Genomic DNA, 23026 nt, shown 5'->3' with positions numbered 1-23026 from the left:
GCTGCTCTAAGGTTATCGAGGGTGTCACGTGGCCAGCACAAAGACCCACCACCACCGCTCTCCACAACGTAAGTCGCTATTAAAGTTTGTAAGACAAGGTGCTGAAAAACAAACAAACAAACAACGAAATTTAAAAAGCCAAATCTTCACTTGGATCCAAACCCAGAACGCTCCGTTTCAAGGATTGGACTTTTTGGCCACTAGTTCGCCACAGAGAATAAAAATATATTGCTAAATTTGTCCCGATTTTGTCAATCATTTGGACTCGGCTACAGTTGGGGGGGCCCTGTGTGAAGGCATGTTCATGGGAGGGGGGGGGAACAAGGAGAATTTATCACATGTCGTCAACCACTTCAGCCCTCTCCTCTCAGGCCCGTCTTTCGGCCCAACAAATTTCCCGCCATTAAGGGGTGGGGTTTAATTAATGATTGCTTTACGGCCTGACTGAGAGCGTCTCTCCCCGCGCGATGCGTGGTCCAAGACCGGGTCCCCGCTAAGTAAAATGTATTGCTTTCTGATTTGACGTCAAACCTTGGAGCCTGATGCTCTCAGGATCCCTTCTTCTTCTAGAGGTTGTGCTTTCGGCCCCACACTGACCTCTTTTCCTAATCATGCGCTTACCAATGTACCAAAATAAAATTTAAAAATGCACCTTTATTATTTTTTTCCTTCGGATAAATGTGAAAGTTTGCAACACTATTCACTGTCAATGACAACACAGGAATCAATATAAAAAAAAAATACCCATTAGTTAATCAATCAGTGGTAACTCATAGATTTATTGTTTAGAAAAATGGAAAAAAAAATTGTAATATAGAATAATAATAGTTGAAATTTCTCGAGTTTATCTTGAGTGCACTTTATTCATAATTGATTACAATGTCCGCATGTATTTGCAAGTACTGCCTAGAATAATATGATCATTATTTTTGTAGCTTAATAAGGTTTATGTATTTTGTTCAAATGGTAAAAGATGTATTATTTTGTAATGTAAAAAAAAATAATTTGTGGTCACGTGGTTCAATCAATTTTTCTTAATTTTAATGCTAATTTAAAAAAAAATAATTAAAAGCATGGATTAATTGTTAATTTTCTTATTTCCAACTGAATTTAAATCATAAAGCATACACAATATTTCTGACAAGCACATTCACTTTTTGTCTCCCTTTGTATTATACTTCAATCTAATAGCTTCCGCGGCTGTACGACAATATTCAGATCTAAGTAAAATCAAAAGGCATCCTGAAAACTTTATAACCCATAAGTCTATTAACAGACAATACAATGAACCATGAGGGCAATACTGTCAACCACGAGACATTATAGTCAACCACGCGACATTATAGTCAACCACGCGACATTATAGTCAACCACGAGACATTATAGTCAACCACCAGACATTATAGTCAACCACCAGACATTATAGTCCATCCTTTATCACAATGCGTCATCAGTGCAACTTTATAGTGATGAAATTCCATCGGGTCCTCATAGACAAATAAAATACTGTACTCTTTCTGTTTGGCTCCTCTATCTCTCTCTCTCTATTTCGCTCTTCTGTCTATCTTCCTCTCCTTTTTTCTCTTTTTCGTTCTTTATTCTCTCTCTCCCTCTCTCTTCCTGTTTCTCCCTTTCTACATGCCTTGTTCTCTCTCACTATTCTCTCTCTCCATTTCATTCTTCTCTCTCTTTCTCTCTCCCTTTGTCGCCCCCTCTCTTTATAGTCTGTCAATTTCACTCTCTCTGTCTGTTTTTCTGTCTGTCTGTGTTTGCATTTTTTAATCTTAGATAACCACAGGTCGTACTTAAACTAATGTCATTTCAGATCACTGTAAATTTAAAAAATTGGAACCAAATTTCTGAACAGCTTTCAATAGACTTGGTTTAGAGATTAACTCTAAATATGCAGACGATTTATTAATTAGTACTAATTAATATAGATTTCATACACTTCTTTGTTAATTGAAATGAAGTCTTTATCTTTAAATTTGAAAGAAGAAATAAATCAATTCTCTTGAAATCTGTGTATTTTAAATCTAGATTTCTAGACTCGACAGACGCCACGGCCGCCTGGAGAACAAGGGAAGTAATCTAATTAAGGCACTCGACATGCAAGTAGTGGCATGGGGGTTAGGGAGAGGCGAAGCTAAAGGGGGGCTCGATAATTCACGAGTCTGAAGTGGCGCGGAAATAGGCCACCGATTCCCGGCGCCCTGACTTTGATAATTAAAGGCATGATGAAGACGGGGGGTGGTGGGGGGAGGGAGCTATGGGAGAGGCAGAGACGAATGACACAAGTGCATTGTGGGGCCGAGTAATTTAGGACAAATGAATTGTGGGTAGAAATGAGAGAATTGTTCGTTGAAATATTTTAAAAGTTTGACTGCAACTGCAAGAAACAAAGAAATAGCACTCGTAGAGAATTTTTTGACGTGTCAAAAGACATGTTATAATAATTATTTAGTTTCAAACAGATTAGGATTTTTGTACATTGTCTTATCGACCAGCTATAGGTCATAAAATATCAGAATATATCCTGACACTTATCTATTTCATTTTTGTGATACAATTTCATAGCACATAACCAACTACAGCCACAATGCACTCAAAAAATTTACATTGTAACATAAATATTTCCAATTGCAAAAATTTTTTTGTTAGATTGATCTACTAAAATTAATTACATGATTGATTCAAAATTATCAATGCAATTTCACTCAATATAAGATTTTTTTTCTCTTTTTTTTTTTTTTTTTAAAAAAAAAAAGCTAATATCAACTCACTCTGTCTGGTAAAAAGTCTGTGTACGTGATTTCTCCCACACCCAATCTCGGATCAGGCTGAACTTTTGCACAATTATTTCTTTTACCTGACAACACAAGAATCATTTAAAAAATTAATCAATTAGTTAATGAACTATTGATAATAAATTATTTTTTTTTGGTATCTTAAACAAGGGAAAGAAATTGTAATTGACTGAACTGGTGGTATAAGCTGAGTTAGTTCCATTTATAGGTCGTCGGCTGAGTGTTAGTGAACACAAGCTTAAAAATCTGCTAACATACGGAATAACCTGTTGGCAAGGCAACGCTTCATTTAAACTGTTGCGACGTCTAGAAAACATCATAAAAAGGGCATCGAAAATTACACTCACAACATTACCACATTTAAAGGAACTTTTTGAACAAAAGAGTCTAAAGGAAAATCGAAAAAAAATCTTGGAAGACAACGGCCACCCGCTCCATCAGAATTACGTCAGGTCGTCGCGAAGTGGGCGACTGCTGTCAATCAAAACAAGAACAGAGCGATACAAAAACTCGTTCGTACCTCACTCAGTCAGACTATATCACCGTCACTCGTTTATCAGGGAACATGAAAAGCACCAAGATGCCTGTGTGTAGTCGCTGAATGAACTACTGTTGTATTTATGTGTATTTTTCTGTTGTGTTGTCTTTATATGAGAAAAAAGTCCCTGATATGCTTCTACATTTTCCGTAAATTTTTTCCACGTTTTTCTTATTCTCTCAAGTTTGTTACAAAATTGGTCGTGACAAAGTTGAATAATAGAATAATTAAAATATATATTAAACAAATATTTTAACATTTGATATATAAAGACCCATGGGTTTGTCCATTCAATAAATATACTAAGTGATGTGCAACATTGAAATACTGACATGTGACATCTATACTATATATTGATATGTGACATCTATACTATTGACTGATGTGTACATCTTTACTATTAAGTGATATGTGACATTTATACTTTTGACTGGCATGTGACATCTATACTATTGACTGGCACTTGACATCTATACTATTGACTGGCTCGTGACATCTATACTATTGATTGACATGTTACAACTATACAGTTGAGTGACACGTGACACTTTAATTAGAGACTATTGACTGACATGTAGCAACTATACTATAGACTGACATGTGACATCAATGCTACTGACTGACAGGTTACAACTATACAGTTGAGTGACACGTGACACTTATACTTTTGACTGGCATGTGACATCTATATTATTGACTGGCATTTGACATCTATACTATTGACTGGCACTTGACATCTATACTATTGACTGGCTCGTGACATCTATACTATTGATTGACATGTCACAACTATACAGTTGAGTGACACGTGACACTTTAATTAGAGACTATTGACTGGCATGTAGCAACCATACTATAGACTGACATGTGACATCAATGCTACTGACTGACAGGTGCCACTGGGACGAACGTGTGACACCAGAGACCACGTTACATGTCATCTAGCCAGAAAAAAATAAATAAACTCGCATCCTTAATTCCTGCATTCCAACCTCGTGCGTAGTAAAATGTAAACACGGCGTGATTGTATCCTCTCATGTCCAACCGTTCTTACGACTCCCCACCCCTCTCATTTCTTCTCTCGTCCTCTTTTCTCATGTGATGGTTTGCCTTGAAGTCTGCTACCCTTTTAGCTACTCCCAAAATCACATACACATACACACACATCCATCAACTTTAAGTTAGATCAGGGGTTCTCAACCTGTGGGTCGCGACCCCCTTAGTGGTGGGGGGGGGGGTCGATTGACGATTTGCCAGGGGGTCGCCTAAGACCATCGAAAATATGGATTGTTTTTGTCTGCTGTGTGTGTATGTGTGTGGGGGGGGGCGTGGCAGAGCCGGGGATTGTAAAAAGGGGTCGCCATGAATAAAAAGTTGAGAACCGCTGAGTTAGATCCTTTTTTTAAAAAAAAATAAAATTTTTCAACAATGCCTTACACTTTGAAATTCTTGAATACAATAGTCCTTTGAAAAAAACGTAAGTGATCATTGATCTAGGTCTCTAGCCAAATTGAAAATTTTTTCATGCTCACTTGAGAAAGGAGAACGGTCAAACTAGGGTTGTCCCCGTGTGGCCAGCAAGCTTGTTATCCTTTTCTCAGCAATATACAGCAATGGGGTAGTTCCGGATCTCTTCTCGGTCACGTGGGTGTGTTTGTTTACATTAATGACCTCATTGATTTCATTGTAATTTAAACATGAAAATAGTCTAGATCTATACATCTTTAAGTAATAAAAAGTATGTTACAATAATTCACTAATTTGTATGATTACTTAGTAGGTCTACTAGATCTAGGCTAGCACTAAATCTAGATCTACATCTTATCATAGGAAGATATTGCCATTATTGCCATGTATAAGACCACAGTCACGTGGCTTTTTATAAAGTAGGTCAGAGATTCGGAACTACCTCATTGCTAATTTCTAGACAAATCGTTAGAGCCGCTTTTGAGATCAGCATCCAGGTTCCACTTTATGTCAAATTGACTAATCAGGACATTGTTGTAAAATGTTTTACATAATTCGGATGTCCCTTCAGAGTTGAAGATAGTTTATCTTCCTAGTCCTAACCCACCGCAGGACGACGGGGGGATGGGAGCGGGCAGGGTTTGAACCCTCGACCGTCGATAAATCCGAACGACAGTCCAGCGCGCAAACCACACGACAATTAGCTGTATGAATAATATACGCGCCTTGTAAAACAAGGTGTCAGAATCTGTGTTCCTAGGTCAGGACGTGGTTGTTCAAATTTGAATTAAATAACAAACAAACTTTTTTTTCATCCGATCCTTCCAGGTTTAAGTAAACGACGCAATGATGTTCACTTCTGAAATAAAAATTTCATTTTTTTTATTTCTTTTTTTTTCCTGACGAAAGTGTAAGATCTTGTTAAAACAGAATTCAAGTATGTATGACATCGTCTTTGAAGTGGATTGTCTGCCCCTTAATTGAAGAGCGGGAATTAACGTTTGACTACCCGGGTCTTGGCTGACATGAAACGAGTTCTCTACCCGACTCCCTTTAACTCCTATGCACTTTTGAACCCGTGGCGTATCTTTGATCCGGCTAAAGGACTTACTGCGGAGCACTCTTTTGTTTCTTAAAGCCTATCGCTAAAATCTAGTACCGGGTTTCAACCCCGCCCCCCTTTTCCCCCAACTCTCACAGCGACCGTAGCCGACTTTATTTTTTTTTTTTAGCTGTTTGCTTGCTAAGCAATGTCTACCTGTGTTTGAAAAAAAAAAGAAAAATCTACCTGAAGAAAGTTTTATTTCGCTGTGAATTATTCGCTGCACGAACTTGTCGCGGGTTTGCAAATCTCGCGTCTGTTTAAACAAAGCCAAAAGTAACAATGACTTGAGTCCGGCTTCCATCTTGTTTTTTAGCGTGTGCCGATCTCTACGGCAACAGATCAAGCGAGGCTACTCTAATAGATCAAGACAAGGGGAAGTAATAACTTAAGACTGGCTACCTAATCCGCGAGTCTGACACGAAAGTCTATCTCCTTGATTGGAAAACAGTATCAAAGAGCGTTCTGTTTACTTTGGGAAACCTTGTATCTTGGAAAACGATGTGAACGAATAGAGTCACGATGATGAGTGAGTCACAGGGCAACTTTTAAGAATGTTGACCCAAAATGTTGCCTGCTACTTTGAAGAAAGCACTACACATGATACTCATAGAATCCTACATAATCATACAGAGCATAAGTTAAAAACAAATGTAATTTGTGATTAAATATTTAATGAAACATGGCTAGTTACTTGTCATGCTATATGCATGTTATTCTATAGTGAACATTTGTTCTGAAATAAGATAAGTTGGCAGCATTTTACAAAGAAATACTTTTTTTTTTAAAGTTGGCGTCATATATCTAAAATAAAATATTGGATGACCTTTTTCCTACACAAAGTCTTTTTTTTTAAATTTAAATAATTAAAACATAATACAAAACAACAGCAACATTAACAAAAAAAAATATTTTTTGTAAAAGACCACTCCTTCTTTATGTACTGATAGCCATTCACAGGACCAACTACTTTGCTACCAATGAATGATACATTAAAAAAAAAAAAGGAGCATTTGTGACCAAGCCGAATTCCCCCCTCCTACCGAAAATAAAAAGTCCCGGTTACGCCCTTGGATAAATGTACTCAGAGCATGTAAAATTAAGGTCTAGTGATACATAGCCAGACTTAGTAACATTAAAGACAGTAGTATAGACCAGAAGACTGGATCTAGTTGTAGATGTGGTATGGAAGATTCAAGTTTTGGTGATATAGTATTTATACCGTAAATTGATCAATTGTATAAATACTACATACAAGAGTCGGTGCGCTAAGATTTTATTTAACTATTTGCTTATTTCACTATTTGCTTATTTCACTATTTGCTTATTTCACTATTTGCTTATCTCACTATTTGTTTATCTCACTATTTGCTTATTTCACTATTTGCTTATTTCACTATTTGCTTATTTCACTATTTAATAAAATTTATACGAGAATCCCCACTGACGTGTTTTTATGTCAGATATTTCAAACAAAATTTTTCGAATGATAAAAATTTTTAAAAAGTTATAACGGTCAAACCAGAGTTTTTCCCTGTGCGGCCAATCAACTAGTTGTTTATTTCCCGAAATAAATACATTGTCCAATTTCTAGTAAATTCATTACAGCCTTTATCGAGATCCGCTTTAATCTACTGACGCTAACCCATGAAGAGTTTTCAAGCTGATAAGAGGCACTGTAATAGAATAATCAATTCTTATCTCGTCTTATATATTACAGACGTTACTTTATGTTCAAATAATACAGTAAACTAAACAGTTACATTTTATTTGTCATACAAAAATATTTTTTTTAACAAAAAAAAGGTCAGTACGGCTTTCAACTCACATTAACCTAACTCTCTCTCAGCTTCGCTAACTAGCCAGGCGAATTTGTAGCTTAAAAATAAATCAGTCAAATGTGTACTTGAGTTTTTGACCACCGCCCTTCCACTGTCCAGCCCTGAAGAAAAGCGTAGACAGTAGAAATAGACGAATACAATTTCAAGCATGGTAGCCTTTTTACATTGGGATGCAACTATGTAGGTCATAAGCGGGTCTTTAAAAGTCAAATCTGCATTCCCTTTGTTTTTTTTTCCGAAATCTTCAAAAATTAAGGAGTCTGACTAATTCTAAATTCAAAGCGCTTTCACCTTTTTTAGTAGCAATTTTTTATGTTTCTCCGCCTCTCTTTATAGTTTTCATTCTCTCTCTCTCTCTTTCTCTCTCTTTTTCTCCCTCTCTCTCTCTCTTTCTCTCTCTTTTTCTCTCTCTCTTTCTCTTTCTTTCTCTTTCTCTCTCTCTTTCTTTCTTTCTCTTTCTTTCTCTTTCTCTCTTTCTCTTTCACTCTCTATCTCTTTTTCTCTCTCTCTTTCTCTTTCTTTCTTTCTTTCTCTTTCTTTCTCTCTCTTTCTTTCTTTCTCTTTCTTTCTCTTTTTCTCTCTCTCTCTTTCTCTTTCTTTCTTTCTTTCTCTTTCTTTCTTTCTCTTTCTTTCTCTTTTTCTCTCTCTCTTTCTCTTTCTTTCTTTCTTTCTTTCTCTTTCTTTCTCTTTCTTTCTTTCTTTCTTTCTCTTTCTCTCGTTCTCTTTCACTCTCTCTCTCTTTTTCTCTCTCTCTTTCTCTTTCTTTCTTTCTTTCTCTTTCTCTTTCTCTCGTTCTCTTTCACTCTCTCTTTCTCTCTCTTTTTCTCTCTCTCTTTCTCTTTCTTTCTTTCTCTTTCTCTCTTTCTCTTTCACTCTCTCTCTTTCTCTTTCTTTCTTTCTCTTTCACTCTTTCTCTCTCTCTCTTTCTCTCTTTCTCTTTCCCTCTCTCTCTCTTTCTCTTTCACTATTTCTCTTTCTTTCTTTCTCTTTCTCTCTCTCTCTTTCTCTTTCTCTCTCTTTCTCTCTTTCTCTTTCACACACAGTCATACAGCAACACTCTGACACACAGCCATACAGCGACACTCTGACACACAGCCATACACTGACACTCTGACACACAGTGACATTATTACATACAGCGACACTCTGATACACAACGACACACACACAGTTCAACGTGAGACACGGACTCCTTTGTATTCATCTATTTAGAATATAAATGTCTCCATAATCACATCACTGTCCTGCCGGTGCATCAATACAAGGACGCCCAGGACAAGTCGCCTTCCTGCAAAGTTACCAACGATACCAACTCATCCCCGAGTCCTTTGGGACTTGCCAAAAAAATGCTCGTTTTGACAATTGCCTGGTACCATGGGCGTGTCTCAAAAATTAGAATACACCTCATAAATTTAACTTGACGTAGCAAAGAACTTGCCCAAGGGTTAGTATGCCCTGCGATTATGGAAGCTTTCAAATACTAAATGTCGTTTGGACTAATGCTCAGGGCAAACATGCCCGTGTCAACAAACAAAATATTGATGATGACACAACACACAATGACGAAACTTCAACAAAGGTAGACAATCAAGGAAACACATTAGCGTTAAATAGGGCCCACAATTCCGAGGCAGAATTCAAACATCGCTTCAAGCAATAGCCATTTTTATTTTGTGTGTGTGTCTAAAATTTAGTATAAAAAAAAATAAATATAGACTGACATCGTTAGGCCATAAACACTTCTATGAAATGACATTTCCACCATGTTCTTTGTCGTCTGCTCAGTAGAGTTGTAATTGTTAGCACATGAGGCCGCCTGAGTTTACATTTTTAAAAAAATATAACTCTTGCGTTTTGTACATGCGCGAGTTTTGACACCTATCGGGACATCCCACCAAGTTCGGAGAAAGAATGGTGACCGCCCGCTATTTTTATTTGACTTTAATCATGATCTTTAAATGGAATTCCACACTATGTCTCTCTTTTTTATGACTATTATAAAGCTATCCCTTCAATTCAATAAAGCAAAGATTTTTATTTTATTTTATTTTGCGACGGACAAACTGTGAAAGAAACGCAAACATCACAATGTTTGTAAGCAGGGAAGACAACGAACCGGCGCCCTTGTCGTACTCCCTTGCTTGCTCCCCCATCGCTAACATGGAACGTGGGAAGAAATAAGGGGGCCCAACGCCCCCCACCCCGATTCCCGCCGCATCTAAGCCCTAACTTTTTAATTTTTCTTTAGTTCAAAATTGGACTGGAACGATTGAAGAGCTGGTGATTTTTTTGTTCGGTTTTTTGGGTGGAAATCTGTTGAGCAAATAGACGGTGTGTGTTGGCAATAGTATCAACTTGGAGAATCGGCGTGGCTCGAAACTGTTTTGTTTGCCGCGGAGCTTCGCCTTGATCTTTGCACGGCTGGTGACGGGGGCTTTTTCTGTTCTGTCTATTCTCCGGGTGTATGTGGGTAAGTGGGGGGGGAGTAGACTTTATGAGACGGGGCGAAGGGAGTACAACAAAACAATATTTAAAAACAAAATAGAACGATGAGAGACAGAGGGCGCCGTGAAATTTAGGGGGGGGGGAAGAGCGTTTGATGAATCGACGCGAGGTTTGACGGGTGGCGTGTAACCGAGGGTGAAAAACATTTACTCAGATGGTTTTCGAGCTTTGATGCGATTGTTCTCACCTATGATGTACGGGAGGGGTGTCTCCGCCGCCCACATACGCCACACAAGGTGTGTATTATTGCTGGGACAATGATGCAGGTGATTGGACTGTATCATTGGATCATTGACGAGGCGCCTAGGGGGTGTTTCGGGCGACTTTCGCCTGCTGGTATCCTCACTTCAAAACTGAAGTAGGGTAGGGGGCGCTTCTTTCAAATCTGTTCAAATTTTGCTCGTAAACAAACAGAAACACGCGACCTATTCGCTTGCTACTTGTTAGTACAATGATTTTAATAAAGACTTTATCGTGATCGAATCTGAAACAGAGACTAAATTGCCACAACCCACACTGAACACCCACACACCACACTCGCCACACTAATTCTCACATATGGCTAGGGATTCTTTATCAGTCTTTTCATCTCACCCCCCCCCCCCCCAAAAAAAAAAAAAAAAAAAAAAAAAAACTCCCATAGGATATCTTCATAGTTGTGTAGTTTGCGCTTTGGACTGACGTTCGATGGTCTCGATGGTCCAGGTTCGAAACCTGCCCCCCGCCAATCCACCATCCTTCACGACAACATAGCACTTGACAAATAACACAGGACAACACAGCACAGCACAAATAACACAAGACAACACAACTCAGGACAAATAACACAGGACAAAAACACAGGACAACTAATACAGCACAAACGAGACAGGACAACTAATACAGGACACATTACTCAGGACAAATAACGCAGGATAAATAACACAGGACAACACAAGAAGACTCCTCTAAAAGAATATTGTTAACAAGAAAGCATTCAACAAAAGATTTTAGAATTTCGCAGTAGAATTCTTTTTTCTGCTTGAAAAAATTCTGCACCATTTTGCAAGAATTTCTTTAATCCCACGGCAACATTTTTTCCTCCATCAGGTGATTGGTGCTATTGTTTCCACCCCAACCCCCCCTCCCCATATCCGAGCAACCCTAATCGTCTGCCACAGCGCCACAGCGGGACGAACAAATTAATAGCACAAAAGTCCCAGATTAAAATACTCGGGAGGGATACAAATCAGCGAAAACAAAGTAAGGAAAAAAATAATTTAAAAAAGGCGAACTTCCGGAAAGATCATTTGCAGCAATGAGCCATCGGAAATTTAGACAGAATTCCGGCCGGACTAAAGAAGATCAAGCTCACCTCTGAGGCCAGGTTTGACATTTGTCTCTTGATCGTCTCAATCCCACAAGTCCAACCTCGCCCCTTCCCCTGACGTCTATGCTGCCATTGTGGCCAGATTGGCTTTTTAAACTTGCGGGAGCAGAAATGAGTTCCGGTGGCTTTTAAATTATTTTGTGTTTTGTTTTCGCGTCTGATCCCTTTTGGCATTTAGTTGACGGCTGGCGTCATTCAATAGTCCAAGGTGACCTACTTTAATTGCCCTGGCCAATTAGTTGATTGAATAGCTTATCGGGAGGATTTTCTTGGCCAGTTTGTTGACAATGTGTAAAACAGCTGGCAAGAAAAACACCTTAACTTTTTCACTAGAATGATTAGAGCCAGTTCTAAATGTAAAAATTATAGATCTATATTTTACAAGACAAAAATTCGAAGTTGAAAAATCAATTACTTCTTATCTCTTTAAAATGTGAGGACCGGATGGATGACAGTGGAGACTTATGTTTTTGCTTTTTAAAAAAAAAAAGCTTTTATATAGCGCTGCTTTCATGGTTATAGCATGCTCGGAGCACTATGACACAATTTCTTTGGTAGACAGTGAAAGAAGGGAATATGTGGGAGAATGTTTTCCGAGCTGAATTTAGGCGCTCAGTAAACTCTGCTAAAGCGGGGTATCGAACTCGAGCGCTCTAGGTAGTCCCTAGGCAGCCACGCCGTTTAACTCTTTCTCTCCGTAATTATTTACCACATTCTGGTGGAATCAACGTTGGTATCGTCAGTTAGGAGAGAAAGGGTTAACCCTCTCGGTCATACATACCATGTTTAGGATATATATATATATATATATACATATTGATTACTCATTATTGTCATTATTGTTGTTTACTTGTAGCTTCTGCAAGTTCCAGTCCACAGGGATCTCCGAATCATGGTTCCCCACATCATGGTTCCCCGCTAACAGTTTCCAAAACGCCCAGCCCGAGTTTGAACCTGTCTCTCTCAACGGAAGTGTGCGCGGTGGGGTCTCCAGGGTCGAGTTCCAGTCTCTCCCCATCTTCAGGAGTAGGCCCCATCAAGAAAAACACACCAGGTAAGGTCAAAGATTATCAAGTTGTTGTTTGTTTTTCAACTCTTTTTCCTGGAAATTTTTAAGAAAGATGAATTTTTTTTAAAAACTTGCTTTATTACCTGTACCTTTACATACCCCATAGTCTGTTGGAACGTAGGGGCACCACGCAAGATTTGTCGACCGTCTTTCTCCATTCTTCTCTGTCTTTTGCCTTAAAACCTCTTTCAATCGCAGGCCCGTCCATTCTTTTCAGTTTCCCTGAAGGAAGGTCTTTGCGAGGCCCCGAAGACCTTGTAATATGGTCATAGATTTTTTTTTTACGATGGGGTTAAAATCGCTGCATTAACCCTTTCTCTTGCTTTATATGGCGACAATGTCATGCATGCAGCGTGCTCAGTGGATATGATCCAATCTCTTTAGGCACCCAGTAGAATGGACCTCATTCACCAATCGTAAACAAACAACATTTAGTCACGTGATCTTATTGATTAAACAATGGAAAAAACTGTCACGTGACAACCATCATGAATTAAACATGAGATCGTAAATTATATAGAAGAGATTGAGCACCACATGGCTAAATGTTGTTTGTTTACGATTGGTGAATGAGGTCCATTGGGTGTACTAGTGTCATGCTAACATTCCCGAAACTTAAAATCTCAGTCTTCACCAAGATTCGAACCTAGGACCTCTCGGTTTGGAAGCCAAGCGCAGCTACACATCCCACGTAGTTTAAGCGTAGAAATCTTGTTTCTCCAGTGCCTAACTTTATTTTCACCTCCTAACCTTAACCCCCCCCCCCCACCAACACATCAGTTTTTAACTTAACATGATGTTAATTTCAAAGTGTATCACGTGACTCTCCCAAGGTTTGTTGTGTGTTGTGTGCGGTGACACGTCCAGCGGGAAGCACTACGGAATTCTGGCCTGTAACGGATGTAGCGGTTTCTTTAAGAGGAGTGTGCGACGCAAACTTATTTACAGGTAAATCTAGAACACCTTGACACATGGACATGCTGACCTTAATTTAACCCGTAGACACATTCGCATAGAGACACCTATAGACATGTGAACAAATACATTTAAACACACTTAGACCTGTAGAAGCAAACACGTTTAGACACTCTAGCTTATCTTATATAATACAGACGTTACTTCAAAAAAGATGATTACGTCCTACGCGTCATGCATTTAGTCATGCATATTAACCGATGACTTAAATTCTGCCAAGCCACTGGTTTTCCTGGCTAGCTCAGGCAACTAGCTTGCTGACGTATTGCCATTTTGACTTAGACACGCAGACACAGTACATTGTTATACAACCAGATACATAAACATGATAAGAGCGTATAATTTGACATCTATGGTCTCCTTCAACTATGGATCATTTCATAGAAATGAGATGAATGCCTGGGCATCAGCTGTGGCAGAATGATGTCGCCTAATAGACTGATCTATCAATAGAAACGGTTAAGTACCTGATATCGTTTGGGGTCACCGGTGTGGCAGGCTCAGCCAGGGTGTGGCACTGTGTGTTGTAAGCTGCCTAAGGATCGCCGGCTCATGATAAATTTTTCCAAAGGGTTTACTCCCGAAGCCTTTCCCATGTTTGAGTTTAGCAGCAAGGTAGGTTTGAATTTTGAGTTTTCCTTCTCCTAGGTCAAGGTGGGCAGCCTGCCATTTCTAACGAACCCCTCTTGCCTAAAGCTTACCGGAACCTTCTTTTGTTCGTGAAAACCGGACCCAATAACTGAACCACACGTGAAGGCCAGGACTTGGACTGGTTGTCAGAGGCTATTCGAGACGCATGCCATTAGGAAGCATTTTTAGGTAGTGGTGTGCTTCTATCCATTACCAATTCATCCAATGAGAAACTTGCGGTACCTTTATGACAGATTGTCACCTATGCACATCGGCATATAGGCAGACATACGTTAATAGGCAGGCATACGTTAATAGGCAGACATACGTTAATAGGCAGGCATACGTTAATAGGCAGACATACGTTAATAGGCAGACATACGTTAATAGGCAGACATACGTCAATAGGCAGACATACGTTAATAGGCAGACATACGTCAATAGGCAGACATACGTTAATACATTTTTATAATAAGTAGACACATTGACTTGTAGCTACCTACATAGTATTACAGACACATTGATAAGTACACAAACTGACTGGTTATTTAGACAACAAACTACCTGTTCTTAATTAAAATAGTATTGTAATATCCTACCAAGAAGTAGCGTCACTAATGGTTGCGAGGAGTGCGGAAACCAGTACACCATGAGCTAACCGCTTGGGGTAAGACCAGGGGTTCTCAGCCTGTGGGTCGCGACCCCCCTTGGGGGTCGATTGACGATTTGCCAGGGGTCGCCTAAGACCATCAAAAATATGGATTGTTTTTGTCTATTCTTCTATTGCTGTGTGGGTGGGGGTCGCGGCAGAGTGGGGGATTGTAAAAAAAGGGGGTCGCCGAGCTTAAAAGGTTGAGAACCGCTAGGTAAGACCAACCCTAGCGACGCCACTGCTACCAAATATCAATAAGTGGATCTTAAAATCTGTTTTTCACACTTATTAATTATACTAGTACAAATAGTTACGTTTGACTATAAGTTGTAAGCTAGTACATTAAAATGATTGTTATCGGTGTATGCAAATGATATTGTCACTGCTCTCTAGGTGTCAAGCAGGTACAGGATTGTGTACAGTAGACAAGGCCCACCGGAACCAATGCCAGGCGTGCCGGCTCAAGAAGTGCATACAGATGGGCATGAACAAGGATGGTAGGTAGCCATTTAGTAAAAAAAATTAAAGTACAACACGTTTTTTTTTTAATGCAGGCCGCAGAGTTGTTTAAAGTGCTAAGAATAGAATTAAAGTAAGAAAAGATGAATAAATATAATATTCAATCTGATTTTATTATCGGCCCCCGAAAAAGGAAAAGACGCTATTAGTTTTGAGTGGAATGTCTGTCCATCGTCCGTCCGTCCGTCCGACCCGTTTAGATCTCGTAAACTAGAAAAAATAGTGAAAATCTGACATCATGATATTTTAGACCAAAGTACTGATGCAATGGCTACTTTTTACTTTTCGATAGCGATAAAATCTAATTTTTAAAATCAATTATGCAAGCAGTTGTTAGTTTTTTTTTTTATACACCATTTTTACTATTAATAGTAACAAACGCATGTGGCTTTTTAATAAGGGGGCTGACTGTTTACCATTTTTAAAACTTATTTATGCAAATGGTATTAGATTTTTGGTCAAAAAGATTTTTTGTTTTATTCAAACAATTTTATTTCAATTGTTAATGATTTAATACTTGTGAATTATGATAACTTACAAATAAAAACATATTATAAAAAAAAAAAAAAAGCCCACAAAAGAGGCAAGATGGCCCATAAAAGAGGCACATAAAGCCCACAAAAGAGGCAAGATGGCCCATAAAAGAGGCACATAAAGCCCAAAAAAGAGGCAAAGAAAAGAGGCCTAAGGCCCAAGGATTCCTATGATGATAAAGCTAAAATGGAATAGCGCAAATTCTGAGGTTTCCTTTTAAAAAAAAATATAAAAAAAATAAAAAAAATGTAAGTTCTGGCATACTAACTAGTACTTTTACAAAAATAAAGTGTTTACTTTTTTTTAAAAAAAAAAACAACTTTTTAGTATGCATATAAGTCTAAGTGAATATAGTTTAAAACAACATTTTATAAGTAGTTTTTCACTTACATTCGTGATTAATGCGCAAACGAGTCTCTGAATTAAATAAAAAAAGGCCAAAAGCTAAAAAGCTGAGGTATCCTAAAAAAAAAAAAAAAAAAAAAAAAAAAAAAAAGTAAAAAGTCAAAAAGGCCCAAAGATTCCTATGATGATAAAAGCTAAAATTGAATAGCTCAAATTCTGAGGTTTCCTTTTAAAAAAAAATAAAAAAAAGTATGTTTTTTTTTTGTTTACGGAAATTGTTTTTTTTTTTTTTTTTTTTTTTTTTTTTGAGGCTTTGAATCAGATATTGACCCTTTACAAAACAATTAGATCAATTAGATACTCATTATAAGAAATTAGTTAGGCCAGGTTCACATCTAACTTCACACCCACTTTCACCTATCGGATCCCTTTGTCTTCTGGACCATTGGGACACCACAGAGGATCTGTCAACCTTCTTTCTCCATTCTTTTCTGTTATTTGTCTTTGATAGAATTTCATTCTGATATTCTTTCTCAATATATTGAAACCTGTCTTTTTACCTGCCTGGGTGGACCACTTCTGATATAATTTAATTCTGATGTTCTTCTGAAAATATTGAAACCAGCCTTTTTACCTGACTGGGTGGACCACTTCGGGGGCTAATTTTGAGTTTGTGTTTTCACACAAACTGTCTTTGTAACCTTGTTTTATTATTGCATTTAATTTCTACTTCGACATATAGATAGATCTAGCAACTTTTAACTTGCTTTAAGATCTAGCTACTGTTAACTTGATTTAAGATCTAGATATCAAGATCTAGCTAATGTTCACTTGATTTAAGATCTAGATATCAAGATCTAGCTACTGTTCACTTGATTTAAGTTCTAGCTATCAAGATCTAGCTACTGTTCACTTGATTTAAGTTCTAGCTATCAAGATCTAGCTACTGTTCACTTGATTTAAGTTCTAGCTATCAAGATCTAGCTACTGTTCACTTGATTTAAGATCTAGCTACTCTTAATTTGATTTAATTAGTTTGCCACAACTTTTGTTTTATTTTCTTTTTGAGCTGCCCTTTATTTGTTTTCGTACATGACCTATATATCAGAATATTGGTTTCGAACTTTCTTTTCCATTCAGATAACCACAGTTCCAAAGGTAGAAATATCTTAGTAATGTTAATTCATTAGTAGTTGGTTAACAGTGTTTCCCTAGCCTGTAAATACCTGTTCTACCTACACAAAGATAAAGGCACATTCCTCGTCCCATATGCTAGGACAAATTTGTACAAATGCTCCTTCTTCCCTAGTGCTATTAGAGCATGGAATGAGTTGCCTGAGCTAGCCAGGAAAACTAGTGACTTGGCAGTATTTAGGTCAGTGGTTAATATGCATGTCTAGATGCATGACCCGTAGGACGTAATCATCTTCTTTTTTTTGAAGTAACGTCTGCATAAGATAAGATAATATAAGATAAGATACTTTCTAAAGGTCTTCAAAGTTACGTCTGTTTTTTTTTTACTTGAATTCTTACTGCTGTCTCGACTAACGTGATGTGTGCAGAGGCGTATCATGCGATCTGCAAGTGGTGCGGGCCGCATGGGTGGTTTTGGGCTTCAGACTATTCTTCAGTAAAAAATAAAACAGGATTTTTGATATCTTTTCTAGTTTTTGTTTTAAAGCTAAATGGCACTAACAGACAACACAAAACTAATAAAGTTTTTGTTTTTTTCGAGTGCCGATAATTAAATTAGCAGTTGCGCAGAAAATCAATAAAATTTCTCTTGAGTGTACACTAGTCTGCTATTACAGTACCCCAGGGCCCTCAATTAAGGATAGGTTGGGTCTCTGCAACGAGTAGAGAGGGCTCCCCCCTCCCCCCCCCCCCACAAAAGATTTACAAAAAATATCCGAATTTCGATTTAATTAATAAATGTTTTAAACTCTTTTTTTTTTTATTTTTGACCAAAAATTCTTTAAATTTTACGGTTGGCAACACTGTCCTGGTTATGACTTATCCATGTACAGCAGGTCCGGATATACGGCAGAGTGTTAACCCATGACCTCTCTCAAACTCAAAAATATATAGTTTACTACAATATGCATATAAAATATAAAAAAAAAAAGAGAGGAAAACGAGATTAAATGTACACCATATTTCTTTCTTCTAATGCCGAAACGTCCAGACCAAAATAAGAAATGAATTTTCCTTTTTTTCTTTTCCCGGGCATTGTATAGAGTCATATACATCTATGGAATACCGGAAGTGTAGAACCTCCAAAAAAAAAATTCAAGCCACGGGGCCACGCTATACTTAAATCCGGCTCTGCAGTACCCTATCGTCCGACTCGTTTAAAGGTTGAACAAACACTATCCCTCTACATCAGGGGTTCTCAGCCTGTGGGTCGCGACCCCCTTGGGGGGTCGATTGACCATTTACCAGGGGTCGCCTAAGACCATCGAAAATATGGATTGGTATTGCCTATACTCTTCTATTGCTGTATCTGTGTGTGTGGGGGGGGGCGCGGCAGAGTAGGGGATTGTAAAAAGGGGTCGCCGAGTTTAAAAGGTTGAGAACCGCTGCTCTACATTCATCTTTGGTCATGTCAATTAATAAAGCAATATTTCTGGACCAAACACTATCTTTTAAACACTGCCTTTAAATAAATCATATCCGAACATAGTAGGCGCTAAATTAAACAGCAAATTACCCCCAAAAAGTAGGGGCTGAATTAGATAAGTCATCTCCGAACATAGTAAAGCTGAATTAGATAACTCATCTCAGCAGATAACCTTGTCCAAGTTAGATAACCCAAACCCCCCGAGATAGGCGTAGATAACTCTTGTCTAACGTGTTGTAACGTTTACCTCCTCATTCAAGTTGTCTCTCCTGTCTCCCGTCCAGCTGTCCAGAATGAAAGGCAGCCCAGGAACACTGCCCAGGTCAGGGAGGACCAGATCGAGCACGAGCTGGAGCACCCTTTGGTGCCCTCCAACGCCACGGTCAGCGCCACGCACCCGGCTTTCAGCCCAGGGGCAGGCCATCGCTTTATGTCCTCGCTGATGAACGGGGAGTCCGGCGCCAACAAGAGCGAGCAGGAGGAAACAGGTGAGTGTGTGTGTGTGTGTTTATATGTATGTTTAGTGTGAGAGTTTGAGTTTGCTGTGTGTATGTTTATTATGAGTGTGTGTGTGCGTGTGTTATGTGTGTGGTGTATTGTGGGAGTGTGTGTGTGTTATATTGTGAGTGTGTGAGTGTGTGTTATACGTGTGGTTTATTGTGGGAGTGTGTGTGTTATATTGTGAGATTGTGAGTGCGAGTGTGTGTTATGTGTGTTGAATTGTGAGAGTGTGTGTGTTTTATATTCTGAGAATGTGCGTGTGTGTGTGTTTTGTGTGTGGTGTATTGTGAGAGTGTGTGTGCTATATGTGTAGTGTATTGTGGGAGTGTGTGTGTTATATTGTGAGAGTGTGAGTGCGTGTGTGTTGTATTGTGTGTGTGTGTGTTTTATATTCTGAGAATGTGAGTGTGTGTGTGTGTTTTGTGTGTGGCGTATTGTGAGAGTGTGAGTGTGTGTTATATTGTGTGAGTATGACTGTGTGCGACGTAAGTGTGTTGCATTGTGAGACAGTGTTGTATTATGAGTGAATGTGCGTTGTGTGTGTTGTATTTTGGCTGTGTGTTTTCTTGTGTCTTTGAGATGTTACATTGTTATTTGTTTCAACCTTCCCTCCGGTACCACTTGAAAACATTACACATTAAACTCAAACGAAAGGTTCGGTAAACGATTTTATAGCAAGTTTAGATAATAATGATACAACATATTAATGACATGCTATCTTATACAAGACATCTCCAATGTATTGACAAAGTGTGACTCCACGCCCGAAAGTCCCCAATCTGTTGTAGATCTGCCTCTACATTATCAATTCATCGTATCTGTGGTCTGCCTTTGGGTCGCCTGCCTTTTTGTTTTTGTTAGCGGGTCATCGTGGGGTCCAATTGTTGCTATAGCCCTGTCTCTAATCTCTTTGTTTGTGCTGCAGTCTTTAAAACAGCGCAAGATGGCTGACATTTTACATAGAGAATTAGAATTACAGAGATGGAAATCTTATAGGAACACGTCTTTCCAACCAGAAAATGTCATTATAAAAAACACACAAAAAAAAACAACAAAAAAAAAAATAAAATAACAACTACAAGATACTCAGACTAAAAACCCAGAAAAACCTAACTGTTTTATTCAACGTAAAATTATTCCTAGATTGAAATGAAATACTTATGAAATTAAAACCAAGAAACTCAGGTGTCATTACAGAAAACGTTGTGGTCACACTACTCTGTTATTTACAGAAATGGAGTGTTGCTTTATGCTATCAGCATTAGATTATATTGAAGTTAATATAGATTATAGAGCAACAGAAACAACACAGTATATTGAAATATTGCAATGAGAATTAAGTGAGCTACAGAAATGGGAATCAACTTGGAGCAGACTGGTGGAGTTTTAGATCTACGATCCTTGCAAAGTTAATTTTTGTTGAAATTTTCTAGAGCAAACGATGTGGGTAACTAACTGAATGTCTAATCGTAATGTACTTTTCCAGGTGATGAGAACATTGATGTGACCAGCGTGGACACGGAGCCACACCACCAGGCCAGCCACGCGCACCACCCACATCCGCACCCCAGCCTCATGTATACGGACAGCGCCATCTACCCCCCAGGACACGAGACACTATACGAGTGCTCGGCCAGACTTTTGTTCATGGCAGTCAAGTGGGCCAAAAATTTGCCATCATTTGCCAATTTGCCATTTCGAGATCAGGTATTTGTTAGTTTTTTATTTAAATTTCCCAATTTATTTATAATTTTGCATGAGCTATAGTAGTCTTACGAATAGAAGAGGCCAATGAGTTTAGAATTTAACGAATTAAAATATAGTTTCTGCAGTAAAAAAAATGCAAAAAAAGCCATGGCTTAGCCTTGGTTAGGCCAATAATAGAATATGCATCTTCCGTTTGGGACCCCTCAATTCAAGAAAACATTAAGAAACTGGAACAGACACAAAATAGAGCAGTGAGATTCATAATAAACGAATATTCACATTTGACAAGAGTAACACCTTTAGTAAAATCATTAAATTTAGAAAGCCTTCAGGACAGAAGACTCAAAAGTAAAGTAGCAATTATACATAAAACACTAAACCATAATCTTCAAATACAAAAACAAAATTTAATAAAACACTCTGAAAGACACAAAGATAAAGGCACATTCCTCGTCCCATATGCTAGGACAAATTGTACAAATACTCCTTTTTCCCTAGTGCTATTAGAGTATGGAATGGGTTGCCTGAGCTAGAAAGGAAAATCAGTGACTTGGCAGAATTTAAGTCATTGGTTAATATGCATGACTAAATGCATGACGCGTAGGACTAATCATCTTCTTTTTTTGAAGTAACGTCTGTATTATATAAGATAAGATGGCTATTCGAGTCGATTTAGTTTCCATGACTACGGGCAATGTCCTTCACTTTATATGTCTTGGTTGTGTGACTGCGTCTCGGATTTTTAATCTTACTCAGAGCCGGATCCAAACACGTGGAAGCCCTATGCAGGATGGACCCCTACTCTGTTTTGAAGACTAAAATGAAAATCAACTGAATTAATGCTGGCGGTAATTAAAGTACTTGCACAAGTAACGGATGGCTGCCTGGTCGTGCGGTTTGCGCGCTGGACTGTCGTTCGGATTTATCGATGGTCGAGGGTTCAAATCCTACCCGCTCCCATCCCCCGTCGTCCTGCGGGAGGTTTGGACTAGGAAGTAAACTATCTTCAACTCTGAAGGAACATACGAAAGCATGTCAAACATTTTACAAGTAATGGCATTGCTCATTCTTTTTCTTCAAATTAATAAACATATTTTTTAAATGTCAGATTTTCTTCGTTTCTGCCGTCAAGCATGCTTTTATTGACATTAAATTTTGGTTGTTCCTCCAGAGTGGAAGGTTATTACATCTTAATCCAAATCTTCCCGCAGGATGACAGGGGATTGTGATGGGCAGGTTTCGAACCCAGGAACATCGAAACGACCATCCAGAGCGCATATGACGACCAGGAAGTCATACTTTATTTTTTTTTATTACCCTAATCGACAATGAAAAGCACCAAATGAGGTAGACTTAGGAGGCGCGGTGGCTGAGCGGTAAAGCGCTTGGCTTCTGAACCGGGCGTCTCGGGTTCGAATCCTGGTGAAGACTGGGATTTTATTTCGGAATCCTTGGGCGCCTCTGAGTCCACCCAGCTCTAATGGGTACCTGACATTAGTTGAGGAAAAGTAAAGGCTGGCCACATGACACCCTCGTTAACCTAAGGCCATTGAAACAGATGACCTTTACATCATCTGCCCTATAGACCACAAGGTCTGAAAGGGGGGCTTTTTTTTTTTTTTGAGGTAGACTTAAGCACCTCTTGAGGTAGACTTACCCTAGAGAGACACTGCTCTGTGTTATGGTCTTATAGTTTAAATACGAACTCGACATGAGATTTTCATGTGCTCATTATTTTAATTTATGTCCTTAAAAAAATTTTGGATTTGTGGACATGCGGTAAACAACCAGCTAGCTACCTATCCAGGAGGCTTGAGGTTGAAACCCGACCCAAGCTGAGTTGTG

General features: G+C 38.6%; 1 protein-coding gene across 1 annotated transcript in view; it reads left to right on the top strand.

Annotated features, from left to right (window-relative positions):
• LOC106058297 (photoreceptor-specific nuclear receptor-like) overlaps positions 1-23026 on the top strand; it is a 49135-nt gene that overhangs the window by 9562 nt on the left and 16547 nt on the right. Inside the window, exons 2-6 of the mRNA XM_056006149.1 lie at positions 12486-12683; positions 13532-13646; positions 15349-15452; positions 19258-19461; positions 20961-21181. Coding sequence (XP_055862124.1) covers positions 12486-12683; positions 13532-13646; positions 15349-15452; positions 19258-19461; positions 20961-21181 — 842 coding nt within the window. The remainder of the gene's footprint in view (positions 1-12485; positions 12684-13531; positions 13647-15348; positions 15453-19257; positions 19462-20960; positions 21182-23026) is intronic.

The sequence above is a fragment of the Biomphalaria glabrata genome, chromosome 1 (assembly GCF_947242115.1).
Source record: "Biomphalaria glabrata chromosome 1, xgBioGlab47.1, whole genome shotgun sequence".
Taxonomy (NCBI): Eukaryota; Metazoa; Mollusca; class Gastropoda; family Planorbidae; genus Biomphalaria; species Biomphalaria glabrata.
The sequence above is the reverse complement of the archived record's forward strand: the minus strand, read 5'-3'. Positions and strand labels throughout refer to the sequence as shown.